At 36.2% G+C, this 17,766-nt stretch overlaps 1 protein-coding gene across 1 annotated transcript in view; it reads right to left on the bottom strand.

Annotated features, from left to right (window-relative positions):
• Positions 1 to 6,973: 6,973 nt before the first annotated feature.
• Positions 6,974 to 17,766, bottom strand: part of PARPBP (PARP1 binding protein) — a 112,469-nt gene continuing 101,676 nt past the window's right edge. The window contains exon 12 of the mRNA XM_067697731.1: positions 6,974 to 9,031. Coding sequence (XP_067553832.1) covers positions 8,951 to 9,031 — 81 coding nt within the window. The 3' untranslated portion in view covers positions 6,974 to 8,950. The remainder of the gene's footprint in view (positions 9,032 to 17,766) is intronic.

The following is a 17,766-nucleotide window of genomic DNA, read 5'->3' as shown; positions in this document are numbered from 1 at the left end:
GGCTGTGCCAGGTCTTAGTTGCGGCACACAGGATCTTCTTTGCAGCATGAGGACTTCTTAGTTGTGGCATGCAGCCTTCTTAGTTGCGGCCTGCATGTGGAATCTAGCTCCCCGACCAGGGATCGAACCTGGGTACCCTGCATTGGGAGCACAGAGTCTTCCCCACTGGACCACCAGGGAAGTCCCCCAGTTTTCTTTTAGGTAAGATTGGGTAAAGGGGGATGGTGGCTAATATCACATTTCATCTAATTTATGATGCCTTCTATTGTCAGTCTCACCATGATTTTACAAGCCATGAGGAAAGAAAAGAATGTTCTAAATTATGCTTGTAAGACACCACTGATTCTAAGATACATTCCAATTTCAATGTCAAAATGTGAAAAAAAATACATCTTAAAAATGATTAAATACAATAGTATCAACCTCATAAAGGTATGCTAAGCATTAACTAAGATTTAAGCACTTGAATATTAGCTAATATTATTAAGGTGTTACTCCTGCCAGATAATAAAGTTCATTTTAACAAGGGCTCTTTAAACACAATATACAGAGCCACTCAGGGCAGGGTCTGGGGGCTTAGAGCCAATGGAAACATACCTTTGGGGTGGCTTAGACTTTTTGAGGCCCTCATTCAGGTCACACATCTTGCAAGTTATTTGTAGGATTGTTCCTACTCAAAACCTAGTGACACAAATCTGGGATCAGAACTTTTATCACAGTTTAGACAGATTTATCCCTCCATTAAACAGTCAAACTTTTCAAAGGCTTTCCTAATGAGCTGAAGTTTATAGCTGCCCCCCAACAAATCACTTTCCAGGCTTCCTAGCTTTGTGACACTCTTTAAGTCTGGAAGTTTAGTCAAAGCACCTATGACCATTTATCCTCAATATTCTAATTTCTGTCATTTGATGTGTTGAGTTGAAAAAAAAATGTACAAGTACAAAACAGGAAAGAACATCTTTTTACCACCAGAAAACAGTTATCGTTCAGATGAGTAACATTATAGAACAAGAATATTTTAGCAAGCACTCTGAATGACATAAATTCCATACATTTATTTATAAATCTAACTTTGTCACCTTTATGTTAAATTCAACACAGAAAATCTAAAGATGACACTCATCCAGAAGTTGGATATGATGTACATAACAAATGTAGTACCCATAGAATGTTCTATAAAGCATCGTTCCTTTATAGGTCTTCAGTTTAGTCTGCAGCTTGATAACTTGTTTATGCCAACATGCCTGTCTACTAAGTAGCATACTGACAATGTTGATGTGATTTGTCCAATGATCTGAATACTAGTGCAACAGTTGACAATATCTTGCCACAACTGTATAATTTCACAAAAGCTTTCATCTCCATCTTGCCAAAAATTTAGTGTCTATTTATAACTAGTCAACCATTTTCAGTGAGTTAGTCCTTTTGCATGTCTTACATGAACAATATGCTATGATCTAAGTTGGTTAATGAGATAGACTAAAACCCTTCATAGACCTTTGCTCAAAGTAAGCCGATCAATTACTTAAGACCCAAGACCTGAGTGATACTGACTAACATCCACCTGCTCAGGCAGAATTTAGGAATAGCACATACAAAAACCAGTTATTCCAATTTGCAACACAAGTCTGGAATCTTAGTCATCCTACACTCAGCACTTCCTTCTGCTGTACTACTCACGTGGAGTATTTGTTTATATTCTAGGCTCTCCTATTAAACAATATACTTCCTTGAAGACAGAAATTGTACCTTATTCATCTTGGTACATTTATTTACCCTTTCTTCTTCCTTTCCACGATGTTTCATACCTGGTGGAAACTTAAATTTTGTTAAATTATACATTTCAAACCTTCTACAAATTGATTGTACAGTGGACCCTTGAACAATGCAGGGGTTAAGGATGCTGACCCCCCATGCAGTTGAAAATTCATGTATAACTTTTGATTCCCCCAAAACTAAACTACTAATAGCCTACTGTTCACCAGAAACCTTATCAATGACATAAATAGTTGATTAACATATATTTTGTATGTTATATGTATTATATACTGTATTCTTACAATAAAGTAAGCTAGAGAAAAGAAAATGTTATTAAGAAATCATAAGGAAGAGAAAATACATTTACAGTACTATACTGTATTTATTGATACTATAAGTTTATTTCATCTGTGTACAAGATGAAATCATCTGTCTGTCAGTATGTACGTCAATATTGTCTTAGGGCTTCCCTGGTGGCGCAGTGGTTGAGAGTCTGCCTGCCGACGCAGGGGACACGGGTTCACGCCCTGGTCCGGGAAGATCCCACATGCCGCGGAGCGGCTAGGCCCGTGAGCCATGGCCGCTGAGCCTGCGTGTCCGGAGCCTGTGCTCCGCACCGGGAGAGGCCACAACAGTGAGAGGACCGTGTACCGCAAAAAAAAAAAAAAAAAAAAAATTGTCTTATATAATATAAAACATTGTAGATATTTATGTATTACTAACACTAGGTATCAAAAATAAAAATATATTATGAAAAATAAATTCATATTTATTTACAGGTATAACTGAATTCATGAATTGATAATGAAGCAGCAATATGATTGCTTTATGCTAGCCTAGTATAATCGATAAGATTGCTTCACAGTAGCCTAGCCTCTATGCTAATGAATGAATCATTATAAATTTTTTATGGCATACAGTATTACAGTTATATTCATAATACAGTTTTGGAAACATTGTTATATTTTTTTAAAAGCACTTACCTGTTATAATAGGCTGACATGCAGTTTCTCCAGTTACGAGAGAGAGAGGCATACTGTACAGTAATATAATTCTTTGAAAGCAAAGTGATAAAACAGTAAAAAAACTAATACTTTATTAATTTTATGTTAAATATCACTCAACTTATGCCTATGTAATGATAGACTAGTATCTATATATATTTTATGCATTCATGACATACATAACTTTTTTCTTATTTTTTAAAATATTTCTAGTCTATGTGGTTTATCTGAGAGTTTTTCAAATTCTTGCAAATTTCCAAAAATTTTTCAATATATTTATTGAAAAAAATCTGTGTGTAAGTGGACCCATGCAGTACAAACTTGTGTTGTTCAAGGGTCAACTGTACATCAAGAAAAAAAAATACACTCATTAGTCTACACCAAGTTCTTGAAATTAAAGGTCTAGAAGGACTCAGCAATGAATCTACTTTCAAGCTTCTCCTGGTAGAGAAGCCTTGAGTAGAGTAGAGAACATGCCATGTAGAACTATAACTAATTTGTCACAAACAGCTTTCATTAACTCAAAGACTTTTTTCTTGATACCCAGCTATTGTAGATTGAAAAGGTCCTCTAAAAGGATTGTAAATATAAAGCCCTTCCAAGATAATGCGGGTTTAGGAACGCTACTCAGAACTCCCCCTAGACCATCAGTCCTCCGAAGAGATAGCTATGCCCGCAAGAAACTATGGAGCAGTCTGCTCCCTGCTGGTAAGACTCAAGTCAATCAGCTAAATTAGAGAAATACCCTAGAAATTGACACTGGGATCAAGGAACTGGAAGGACCTTAGAGATCATCTAATGATTCTAGCCAACACCCTCATTTTACAAATGAGTAATTTAAGCCCCAAACTAGCTGTATGACTTGACCAAGTTCAGAAAACTTATCAGAGGCAGAAACATGGAGAACCCAGGGGGCTGAATTTATAAAAATATTTTTATTGGGGTGAATTTTTAACCCTATTTGACCAGGACACAAATTGATAAAGTTATCTCCCGAACATGTTATATATGTCAAAAATAATACACTCTGCTGAGTTTGATGTCACAGAATAACATCAATCCAATGTCAAATAATAGGCTCTGCACATAAACCTACTCACAATAACAGGGCTCCAAGAGATAATTCCTCAACTCTTGCACTACTTGTGCTGATCCCACTCTAAAGTATTTCTCCCCAATTTCAACTATTACTTACATACAGATGATATCAAAACCTTTATTACTAGTCCTGAACTTTGTCTGTCTGTCTATCTCTCACAAAACTGAGCCCTGCATTTTCAACTGCTTACTAAAGAACATGCCATCATCTCAAGAGCAATTAACCTAAAACGAAACCTATTTTTCTCCCCCAACCCCAACCTAAGCGATTTTCCCATTTCTCATTTATGATAATGTTTTGCAACCATTCTCTCTGATACCCAGGTCTCAAATCACACACTAAACCAAAAGATGACATCTTATGTTGTCCCTTTCTTCCCACATCGAATAATCTCACAGTTACATTGATTCTTCTTTCTCTTCCTAATGATGTTTTTCTTTTACATTTTCCTTTCTGCTACTGTACACTAGACATTATCATATTTTTTTTAGGCAAGTGAAAAACTTTTCTAATCAATTGTCCTACCTTCAGCCACTCCCTTTTCCATCTATTCTACCTATTACTACCAGCATTATCTTCCTAAAACATTACTTCACGATTTCATTCCCCATTTCAAAAATTTAGAATCACTCCTTATAACTATCAGATAAAACCCAGAGTCCTTGGCTAGACTTCCAAACTCTGGTTTCATCCTACATTTCAAGCTCTAATTCTTCTATATTAATTCTCCCTGTATAAACCGTGTATTTTCAAGTCTCTGATGCCTCAATTCCTCACATCTGAAACACCCTGCTTAACTTTGCCCCAAATTTGTATACCCTTCAAAAGCCAAGACAAATCTCATATCCTCCGTGAATCCTCTGACCATCTCCATCTAGAAATGATTATTTCCTTGTTTGGGACTGACTGTCCCTGACACTTAGTAGGCATTTAACACTCAGATTTATTTCATTTCTTCAACCATTGGTTCACTCCTTAAGCACAGGACTCTACACAGAGTATTTATTGATTGCCCCATTAATAGCTTTGATAAATATTCAGAACCAAATTTTTAAATGCTAAATTATTAAAGAGTGTTATGCTCCTATAGTTCCACTGTTAACTGTAATCATTATGGCATCACTATTTGTTTGGAAAATCGTTCTAGGGAATCTCCAAATTTTGAAAAGTTAACTAGATATATTTACATTCTAAGAAACAGACCCACTTCCTGTAGTTCTAAAGTTCAAACATAAAGAAGAAAAGGAGTTAATTGTTGATGTCATTAAAGCATAACATTTTAATAATATTTTAACAGAAACACAAAAAAGAAAAATTTCAAGTTATAACAGATATCATTAACCACAGTTCATCGGCTTGTGACTCATATCTGATTTCATGTGAATTAGTTCAAATTTCATAGTAACATGATTCTATGTAATAGCAGAAACAATCACTTAAAAGGATGGTGAATGCTTAATATAATCCAACTAAAATCATTAACTAAATGTATTCCCAATTAAGAGAACCAGCCAGTTTGATGAGAATATGGTTACTTTCGGGAATATTTATGCTATTTGCCAACTGGAACCTTGTCAGCTTAGTCACTTAATGGGCCAAATCAAAGTCTCTACATAAATAAGAAAATGCATACTTTATTAAATTCTCAGTATCTCTGAGTACTCTGAGGCCCCAAATCTTTCTAAAATCCTTTGAGACTGTGTGCTTCAGAACTTCAGCAGGTCCCTGTGATTCTTGACCCCTCCAGGCTGTCTTCCACATCTGCAGAGCCTGAGGCTTGACCTCATTTTGCTCTGCAGTATTTGTTAAGTGAACATCTATAAACAAGGTGAGATACTCTATTGGGTAGGTTTAGAAACTGATTTCAACTGATTTCTAAATTATTTCAGAATAAATCCTTTCTTGTATTTTTGTTCTAAGATGTTTTCATTGTTGATTATAGACTGGTCCATAAGATATTTGAGGACAATTTTATTTTCTATGTTGTATACCCCTGCCTGAAATATATTCTCCTGTGCCAAACATAATGAAGGCACTCAAGAAACAGTCATTAAATTGAAGTCTTATCCCTGGAATAAATAAATGGTATCCAAGGAGGATAGGGTCTAAATTATTGGGCTGTCTTTGAAGTGGAAAATTTGTTTCAGAAGTCAACTAGGTAAAGAACTACAGTTGTTCTCCTGGGATGACTTTTGAAATGAAAGCTGACCATGAGGGAGATCACTATGACAGGCCTTAACCCTGTTGGATTTAATCACCTATGAAAGATCTTTCCCTGTTGTGCACATCAGGAGGCTTATAAATTGGATGCAGGCAACTCAACTGCTTTCGAAAGTGAGCTCTCCCTCAAGAAATTGGAAAGAATGGTTTCGTGATTCCTATAGTAAGAGGAGCTGCCACAGTTAAATAGCAGCGCTTGGGGTTAGGTAGGCCCCCTTTCCCAGGCAGATTCCCCAGTAAGTGTTTTTGTTTCTTGGTTTTGTTAAAATAAGATCCAAGTTATGGTTTCATAATTTCCCCGTCACTAGCCCTGAAATGAAGTTACTACAGCCCTTAAACTGGAATGGCTCCACTAGCTGCATAGCAAACCTTTGTCCAAGATTCAAACCAAACTGAATGTTTGAGGGTTTGGGTTGTTTTGAGTTTTCTAAACTTCAAGCTTAAATTTTCATGAACCTTATTGCACTTCCTGATCTTTTCTGGGAGAGAGAGTGGAAAAACTGACCTCTTTGGTGCCAGTGTGAGAAGCGGCCCTCCAAGCGTTGTAACAAGCTGCAGGGAGAGAAGACAGGCCTAGATAGGAATATAGTAAGATGGTCAACTCTGGAACTAATCTTTTAAAAACTTTCTCTGAAGGCTTCTCTTACATTCTATTCTCCTAATACCTACCACTTGATTAAAACATTCAGTGGCAAAACTGGAGTGCAAAGTTTCTAAAAACCATAGCATAATGAAAAAAGCCAGCAATTTTAGTTCAGATCTGAAATAAAATAGCTATTACCTATCATAACAATCATAAGTAAGAATTAAATGAACATGGCAACATCCTCAATGTCATCTTGGAAAAAGAACTGAATAGAAAAGAGAGGGGTGCCCAGATTTAAGCCTTTGGACTTGGAAGACTCATTGAAATCTACAGACCCCTGGAAACAGAGTAGAATTGTATGAGGAAAAGAAGTGCAAAGAGTAAAGGAAGTAGGAGCAATAAGACTTCATGGCAGAATTATCTGCTGTGGTGAAGACAATGTAAGCCATGGATCAGACGTGCAATCAAGAACTGTGTCATTCTCAGCAAGTGTACTGCAGTCTACTCCCGGCTTGGGGGAACGCCAACTCAGGGATCAACTCCATCAATGAGAGCTCCAGAGTTCCACAATGATGGTCAAGAGAGAGTTTCAAGGAAGATTGACCCCCTCCAAAATCAAGGATGAAAAGGGCAACTGCAACCACAACATCACTAGTACTGTCTCATTTTTCATCACTATGATGATAAGTTGCTCATACAGAAATCCACACTGTGGTTAAATACAAAGTCAAATGCATCTGAAGTCGCCATGAACTTTTGCTTAATAAACAAACATCATACTGACCCAGCCAGAGCCTCTCCCTTAGGAACTGTAAAGGGAGCCATTTGCAAGCGAGCCAAATTCAGAATGAGATGCTCCACAAGCCCTGCTGAACATCCTTATCTTGGAAGTACTGGGACACAGGTCTCCTCACATCTCCTGATAGAATCCCCATAACCAAATATAAACTAGGTATTTCTCCAAAGAGCTTAACTAGGGCAAGGCTGGTGCATTAGATTCAGATTCTTAATCTCCCTCCCACCACCAATATTAAGGAGATAAAAAATTCTGTCATTCAAATCTTTGTGAGTATTATCTTGAACAGTCGTAATCATCTGTAACTGCTTTCTGAAGAGGAGCGTGTCCAAACAAAACTAATCATAGGGCAATCATCAGGTGTGGGGAGATCTAGCATCATGAGGAAAGGGAAAATGCTAGTCACAGACAAAACAGGAATATTGACAATCTAGGAAGTAGATTAAATTATGCATAAGTACAAGAGGAGGGAAGTCTCTATCTGGAGCTATGGAATCATCAAGAATCAGTAACAGGATGGCCAGGAATAAAAATAAACTATGTGAGCTACCAATCTCTCCATTAAAGCGTATCCCTTATGTGAATCGTGATATGATTAAAGCCAATAGGGGTGAGTTGTTTTGTTTACAGTTCATTATTTTTATATAACAAGGTTTAAGATAGAAAATTTAGAATACAGATAAGTGCAAAGAAAAGTAAATATATATAAATACTGTAATCCTACTACCCAGAAATAACACTTAATATTTTAGTGTATAATCTTTGAGACACACACACAAATAAACGAATATATGCTTGATGTTTTTAAAAGGTATCCTGAAATGGTTTTATAATTTTTTCATTAAATAACATACTAAAAACATCTTTCCATGTACACAAATGCATACCTACAATATCATCCTTAGTGACAACATAGTATGGCTATTCCATCATTTGTTCAGCCAATTTCCTATTTATGGTCATTTAAATAGTTTCTAATTTTTCAAAACACGTTTTTTCAGAGATGAAAAATAAGTGTATTCTTGAGGTAAATTTCATGTTATATGTGTATTGTACCACAATTTTTTTTCATATTCTTTTCCATTATGGTTTATTACAGGATATTGAACACAGTTCCCTGTGCTATACTATCAGACCCTGTTGTTTTTCCATTCTATGTATTGATATAATAGTTTGCATCTGCTAGCCCTGAACTTCCAATCCAACCCTCCCTGGCTCCCCACTCCCCCTTGGCAACCACAAGTCTGTTCCCTATGTCTGTGAGTCTGTTTCTGTTTCATAGACAAGTTCATTCTGTCATATTTCAGATTCCACATATAAGTGATATCATATGAGATCTGTCTTTTTCCTTCTGACTTACTTTGCTCCATATGATCATCTCTAGGTCCATCCATGTAGCTGCAAATGGCATTGTTTCATTCTTTTTTATGGCTGAATAATATTCCATTATATATATATATACCACATCTTCTTTATCCATTCATCTCTCAATGGACATTTAGGTTGTCAAAACACATTTTGTATATACCTCTTGGCATATTTTCTGGTAATTCCCTTAGAAAGGATTTCTAGATGTGGAATAGTAAAAAATACATATTGGTATTTGGTACGGATTTTCAAATTACCCCCCCAGAAATGTTAGATCAATATATATTTTCACTGGCAGCATATGAGAATTCTTATTTACCCACATTTTTACCAATCTTAGCTTTTATCATTATTCTAAACCATTGCCAATCTAATAGGAAAACTATAGGAACTTATTGGGGTTTAACTTGCATTTCTTTATTGGTAGGATGGCTTACTTTGAGTTTTGTTGTTGTTCTGCCATATAGGAACCAGATTTGGTTCCTATATTTATAAAGGTATAAATATATTCTCTAATAGTATACATTTGGGATTATATATAGGTCTTTTCCTATCATAAGATCATCTAACCATTTTTATGTTTCCTTCAAGTCCTTTTATAGTTTGATTTTTCCTAGTTCAAATACTTATACATGGGCTGGATTTTCCCAAATGGACTAATAGAGTTCTAACTTCACTTTTCCCCAAATGGTCAGCCCATTTTCTTAACACCAGTCATTGAAGAAAACAAATTTCCTCATTGATTTGAATGCAGTCTTTAGCTTATACTAAATTCTAATAAATATTTGGGTACATTTCTGAGCTTTCCATTAAATTCATTTAACTATCTATTCCTGGCTCTGTAGGTACCCTACTATTTTAATTATTATAGCTTTAAAAAAAATAAATTTTATTATCTGGAGGTAAGACCTTATTCATAACTCTTTTCTTCAAAATGTATAGGCTATTTTCTCAAGTGATCAAGCTTTTTAAAAATTATGGTTTTAATTAGGACTATGTTAAGATTTTTAATAATCTGGGGAGAATTGATATTTTCATAAACCCTCTCCATTTATTCAAGTCTTCTCTTAAATTTCTCAGTAAAAATTTGTCTTTTGTTTTAAGCTTACTTAAAGTTTCTTTTAGGTGTTTTTTTTGTTTTTTGTTTTTCTTTTGGCGGTACGTGGGCCTCTCACTGCTGTGGCCTCTCCCGCTGCGAAGCACAGGCTCCGGACGCGCAGGCTCAGTGGCCATGGCTCACGGGCCCAGCCGCTCCGCAGCATGTGGGATACTCCCGGACCGGGGCACGAACCCGTGTCCCCTGCATCGGCAGGCAGACTCTCAACCACTGCGCCACCAGGGAAGCCCTTTAGGTATTTTATAAGTAGAATATATATTCTAAGCTTACTATTTTATCACTGATAAATGGGATCTTATTTTCTATTGAGATATTCCCAGTATATAGAGATGTCAGGAGTCCCCAAGATCACCATCAAGCTCAATTGTTCACTAGGACTCCTATATAGGACTCAGAAGTTGTTATATCGATAATTATGGTTTATTACAGTGAAAGAATAGAGAGTAAAAGTAGCAAAAGGAAAGCATATGGGGCATTTCCAGAGGAAACCAGACTCAAACTTTCAGATATCCCCTCCCAGTGGAGCCACATGGGACACACTTAATTCCTCCAGTAACAATGTGTGACAATGCAAAGTGTTGCCAACCAGGGAAGCTCTCCCAAGCAGGCTTGAGTGCTTTGGTTTTTTACTGGGGTCATTCATGTAAGCATACAGCACTTGCATCACAGACTTCAGTTACCCAAGCTCCAGATCCCAGAAAGAAAGCAGGTGTTCACCCTAAATCACATTGTTAGCATAAACTATCTGGACAAACTGGTACAGCATGGCTCAAGGCCTCAGGTATGGAAAAACATTATTAGACAGAACATTCCAAGATCTCAGCTCCTAGGAGCCAGCCAAAGGCCAATCTTGAAAATGGGCCTTTCATAGGAAAGTGTAGGGTTTAAGCAACTCAGGCCTGCTGAGTTAACCCTTTCCTACATAACAGGAAAGCTAATGATTTTGTATATACATTGGCCAGCTATCATGCTGAAAATATTTATTTCCAATTCTTTTTTGTTGGTTTTTGTAGTCTTTCTAGCTAGACATTCATATCATCTGTGAACCATAGCAATTTTGTCTCCTGCATTCTGGTAAATACCAGAGTATATTTTGTTTCTTGTTATTAATGCATTTACTGGCATTTCGGGAACAATGGTGAATAACAGTGATAACAATGGGCATCAAGTCTTGTTCCTGTCCATTTTGGAAATGTTTCAAAGTTACTCATCATATTGGTGTTGGTTTCTGACATATGTTCTCTTTCATGTTATTTCTAATTTATTTTTAAAATTTTTTTCCTGGAATTCTCTGGTGGCCCAGTGGTTAGGATTTGGCACCTTCACTGTGGGGGCCTGGATTCGATCCCTGGTCAGGGAACTAAGATCCCACAAGCCACACAGCGTGGCCAAAAAAAAAAAAAAAAAAAAAAATTTCATGAACAGCTGAGAAATTTAATCAAATGCTTTAGGGGTATCTGTCAAGATACCCCTAAAGTCAATCACACCTAAGATACTCAAGGAAATAAAATGTGAGCTGAGAATTTTATACCCAGTAAAACCTATCTTCAATGATAAGGGGTACAAATAATAAGATGCAAAAACTCAGGGAACATTATTCCCACAAGTCCTTATTGAGAAATCTACAAGAAAATTAACATCTTACAACCAAAATGAATAGAGACCCACCAACATAAGTCTAGTAATGAGCATTAAATATACAGTTATATGTAAAACTAATATTAAATGAGTGTTAGAAGAACAGAGACAGTAGGTAATGGTTGTATGTTCAGGTAATGGTCAACTTTTGTACAACGCCAAAAAATGGAGGGAGCATATGCAAAAATTCACACATCTTTAAAAACTCTTCTCAGTAATTATATTGGTAATGGAAATATTAGTAATAGCTTAATATTTTGAGACTGTTATATATAATTTAAAATGAATAAGTAACTATGAGATATTCTAATATCCCCTGTGTCCTTAAGAACTAGGATTTTTAGCAGGTAGGAAAAAGGCAATACAGATAAATACAGAAGAGGTATAGCTGAATTTGAACTGGAAGCAACAATATGACTTCATCAGATATTTTATTGAACATGCTGTGTTTATTTCCTCTATCCACTGAAGAGTCTTAGAAAAAACAATCAACCCATCAGCAATGAGCATCTCTGCTGCCCAGATTGTGGCACTGAAATTCCAATTTTCACTTCAAGACTTCTTGAAGAAATGACAAATTCCAGGTCTGGGAAAGAACTATACAAGATGAACCTGGAACATCATGTCATACCAGATAGCAAGAAAGCTATCAAAGACTCAGGAGTCCATGTAAAAAAGCTCCCATTGGCCAAAAACTAGGACAATTTGGGCTCCAAGTTGGATAATAATCTCAATGGATTGAAACACAGCAAATATACTTAAATCCATGAATTCATATTGATACTTAGAGAAAAAAAAGTAAATGACCATCTTTTGGAGGATGAAAGGGAAACAACCCATTATTTTCAACATTGTAAATAAAGGAAAATAATCAAGCATTTATCCTATATTTCTTATATACACTGTACCACTATGTAACAAAATATTAGACAAGAGGAATCATCTCTAATAAAATTATTCCAAATAATAAATAAAATTATAATTAGAATATCACCATTTTGAGCCCCCAATTAATTGAACATCAACACCCAACAATAACACAAATAATTACGTGACTCTTGATTAGAAAAAACAAAAAAACCTTACACTCTTGCCAAAGGGATCAAACATGAGTCTTATTAAGTCTCTGGATCCTACAACAAATTTGCATGAATAAGGAGGGCAAATAAATATGTTGAACTTCACCATGAGTACATAATCACCAAAATCCTGTCTGTGGGAAATTCTACAGATCAAATATTTTGGGTTTATCAACAGATAACTGTAAGAAAAAGAAAAAGATGGGGAGGAAACCTATATACTAAAAAAGACTTAAAAGACACCATTTTTTTCAATAAGCAAGACTAAATTATGATGTATAGTCATGCACACCTGAATATTCAAAGTACATAGAAATTCAAAAAACCAGTTACTGTAAAAATAGTAATAGTGGTTACTTCTAGGGGGTCACTGGGGGTTGATTTTGAAACTGGGCATACAGGGGCTTGTGAGATGTATGAAAAAGTTCTATTGCTTTGCCTGAGTGGTAGTTATTTTACCTTATAATTCATTATAAATGTATAATTTGTATGGGTTCTCTTTTCTATATTTGTGTATTATTTTACAATAAAATAGCAAAAAAATTCACTAAATGTGTTACTTGCATATATTTTACTGGTCAAATATGAATTGCCTTTTTAAAACAGGTACTTAGCAAATGTTACTGTTGTATTTTAAAATGAGGAACCTGAACTCTATAAAGAAATAATTCCAGCTTGCATGATGATTTCCTTCATCGAATGGCATTAATCATTCGTGCTACTATAATGTTATCCTGGATTAATAAGGACATGATAGACTTCTACTCAAGAAAAATGTCAATATAATTCATTTCTTTAAGACTTACTGGATGCTTACTATGTGCTTGATTTTTCTTTCCTGAATGAATGATACTTCAGGTCACAGGAAATATTTGACTAGCTATGGTCAAACAAAACTGACCAAAAATACTTCATTATCTTAACCAGTTTTCCCTTCATAAAAGTAGAAAGTATATTTTCTAGCTTCCCATATAGCTACATTTAAGTCACATTCATGAAAGCTGACTCATCAGCAATTTCACTCTTAAAACAGCAGGGCTTTTCCACCTGCCTACCTTTCACCAACAGTAATAGCTGCTAGGCAGTGGGCAAGACTGTAAGCCACCAGTACAATACCCATACTCTTGACTTTCCCTACTAACAGAATTTCAATACTATTTGGGGTGCCAATTGGATCTAGCTAAAAATTACTTCCTGGCTTCCCTTACAATAAGGAGTGATTGTGTGAGAAATAGCCAGACCACCTTGTGGGGCTTTCAACTGACATGTGCCCTTTTGCCTCTCCCCACTTCCACCTCCTTCCATTTAGGAATACATATGCGATGACTGGAGTTGCAACAACTACCATGGCAGCCTTGGGGAAGGAATCCAGTACTAATCATAGCCAAGATGAGAGAACCTAGTTTCTCGTGATGTCGTGGAGCCACCACAGGGGCCCTGTTCTGATTATCTCCAGACTCCCCTTTGCATAGGAAAATAAATCCCCCAATTTACTTAAATGCCTCTATTGTGAATCTCTGTTACTCAGCTAATTATTAATCAAAGCAATAATCCCTGATTATTATGAGTATCAGCAGTGTCAGTGTCCAACAATAAAAAGTACATGCAGATCCACCACTTTAGAGAAGTCCAAATGAAGTTGCAAAAAAAGAAAGAGAAAAAGAAAATAATCCTTGGAGGTGGAAATTACACTTCATCTCTCCTTCCATATTAAAGAAGGGGTACTAGGACTGAACAGCATAAGCAAGATGTGATCATTTGAAGGGGAAAATGGAATTTAAATAATCAACAATGATAAAGTGCCAATCTTCATTGTTTATCTTCTAGAACTTTCTATTGAATGTCACTGGCAACATCAGCAGTGGCGTCAAAAATATTTATTAGGTATCTGATTAACTGAAAATTATACAGAGTTAAGTACTGTTTCAATGAATTTGACAGCACGATCTCTGCCTCCTAGGGAACGTTCATGTGTGCACATGTCACAACATCTGAAGAGCTTCAAAGACACAATGATTGCCATTAACAAGAAAAACATACTTTTTGGCAACTTCCACGACACATCATTTCTTTCCATCATTGGCAAGACCTTGGCTGGAATTCTTTTGGATCAGCTACTGCTCAATGATGGCAACTGTGTACTACCAGAATAACTGTGGCTTTAAACCACAGGGCAACTGACATAATCTTTGCTCTATGTCAGAAATAAGAAAAATACAGAAAACAGCCTGAATAGTACTCAATTTATTGACTGCACTGAAAATTTTGATGTTGTCTGTAGACCTCAACTATGGATTACTATGTAGCTTTTTGGGACTGCAATTTGTCAGGATCTAAGAAGCTGGTGGTACTGTGCACCTTAATTAATCAACAGTCATTTAAACAGCTACTATACACCCAGCACTATGCAGATTACAGTTATGTTTATGATTGTCTATTTAATGAATATCTCTCCAACTAGAATACAAACCTCATATAGAAGAGCCTGAGGCTATCTTGTCCACTACTGAATTCTCAGTGCCTAGCACAGTGCCTGGCATATATTATTAGATACACAATAACCACTTGTTGAATGAATAAATGTACAAGGGAATTACAAGACACAATACTTTAATTTCCCCACTAGAGAGACAAAACATAAAATAACATCTTATTGTGTAGATTAATCTTCACAGTTCCCACTGTCTAGGGCAGTGCATCTAACAGAACTTTTTTACAATGATGAAAATGTTCTATGACTACATTGTCCGTCCAATATGATAGCCACAAGCCATATGTGGCAACTGGGTACTTGAAACGTGGTTAGTGCAACTACGCTACATTACCCTGTCCTCATCTTATGCTATATAGCCTCATTTGGCTTTTATTAAAATTTCAATTAAGAATTTGTGGGAGTTTGAAATAGCAAATGGGGAATTCTAACTTATGCCCTTCCAATAAACAATGTCCCTTTTCCCCTGCTAGTACTGCCCCCCAAATATACACAACTAAATGAAATCCAAGAAAGATGGTTAACAGGTTGTTTGCCTGGGAATTCCACTCCACCAAGTTGTGGTTAAAGAAAGGGTAAAAGAGAGTTTAGCCATCTTTAACTATACAGAGAACTAGCAACATTTCAAGTACACAATATTAAAGTTATAAAATCAAACATTTAGAATACAAATAAATCCATGGAAATAATATCTCCATAACAGTGTTAGGTAGGCAGGCCGTATCCCAGCTCAATCTGTGCTGGATGGTTAATGGGACTGTCACATTGCAGCACATTTATTCAATTATTCAATATATGTTTACTGAGCGCTAACTATGTACCAAACCCATTTAAAGCACTAGGGATACAGCGAGGAACAAACTGATATAAGCCCCGTCCTCATGGAATTTACATTTTGGTGGATAGAGACACCCAGTCAACAAAGAAATAAGTAAAATATATAGCATGTCACATGTTACTAAGTTCTATGGAGAAAAAGCAGGTAAGAGGGTCAGGGTGTAGAGGGAAATGGCTGGCTAGGGAAAACCTTACTGAAAAGATGATATTTGAGACAAAATTTGGAGATGAAGGGGCAAGCCAGCAGATACCTGAGGAAAGAGAGTTTCAGGCAAGGAAAGAGCAGGTTCAAGGAACTTGCATGTTCCCGGAACAGCAAATAATAAGCTAATGTGCCTGAAGATGAGTGAGCAAACTTAGGAGTGTAGAAGACGAGATCAGAAAGTCAGAGGGGGCACCAGATCAAGAAGCAGCTTGGAAAGCAATATAAGGACTTTGAATATAATTCTAAGAATGATGTGAAACCTTCAGAGGATTTTGAAGAGGCAAGTGAAGTGATCTGACTTGCATTTTTAAAGGTGTACTCTGCGTGCAATATTGAAGACACTGTTGGGGCCAAGGTGGGGTACAGAATGGAACAAAACTGACAAAATTCCTGGCCCTCAGTTCCCTTACATTCTAACAGACCAGAAGCAGATACTTCTCAATCTTACAAAGGACCTTTCTTAATTCAGTGTTTTAATTATGCAATATATACAACTGGTTAAAAGCTGATCTCATGGATACTTGCAACAACAACAAATGGTAGATAAGCAGGTGCTTCTACTAAAAGCTTCTAAAAGGAGATTTTTCAAGTATATTCTGCACTGAGCAAGATAACAGGAAGAGGCTAGCTAGCTGGTTCGACATACATAGATTTAAAGAGGGGGTGGGTGTCTCCATAATCTTCCCCAGCCAATTCATGTTTCATAAAAAGGTCTTGACTACCAAACTATTATATTACCAAAAGAAGGTCTAAATAAGACGATACATTTGCAGCAACATGGATGGACCTAGAGATTATCATATTAAGTGAAGTAAGTCAGACAAATATCATATCATATCTAAAAAAATTATACAAATGAACTTACTTACAAAACAGAAATAGACTCACAGACAGAGAAAACAAACTTATGGCTACCAAAGGGATAGCAGGGAGGTGGGGGGAGAGATAAATAAGGAGTTGAGGATTAACATATACATACTACTGTATATAAAATAGATAAACAACAAGGACATACTGTATAGCACAGGGAACTATATTCAATATCTTTTAATAACCTATAATGGAAAAGTATCTTAAAAAGAATATGTGTGTGTGTGTGTGTGTGTGTGTGTGTGTGTGTGTAACTGAATCACTCTGCTGTATACTTGAAACTAACACAACATTGTAAATTAACTTACTTCAATTTAAAAAATGGTTAAAAAAAAGGCTATAAAGATTCATGATTTCTACTCTGATTCACATCATCCAAAAATCTCTGGTTTTCCTGGAAATGTTAATAGCCAAAAGAAATCTCACAGCAATTATTTTAAAATAACAGCAGCAGCAGCAGAGAAACTATATATGAAGTGGTTAAGAGGACAGACTCATGAGACACTGTCTGAGTTGACTCTTACCTCTACCACTTTCTAGATGTACAATCCTGAGCAAGTGGCTTAGTTTCTACCTCATAGGGTTGTTGTGAGGATTAAATTAGCTAAGATACAAATTGTACTTAGCACAAAGCTTGGCACACTGGAAATGCTCAGTAGGTATTGCTTTACAAGTGTAATGATATTTACTGAACACTT

This window comes from Pseudorca crassidens, chromosome 11 (genome assembly GCF_039906515.1).
Source record: "Pseudorca crassidens isolate mPseCra1 chromosome 11, mPseCra1.hap1, whole genome shotgun sequence".
In the NCBI taxonomy this organism is placed as follows: domain Eukaryota; kingdom Metazoa; phylum Chordata; class Mammalia; order Artiodactyla; family Delphinidae; genus Pseudorca; species Pseudorca crassidens.
This window is presented reverse-complemented; position numbering and strand designations above follow the sequence as displayed.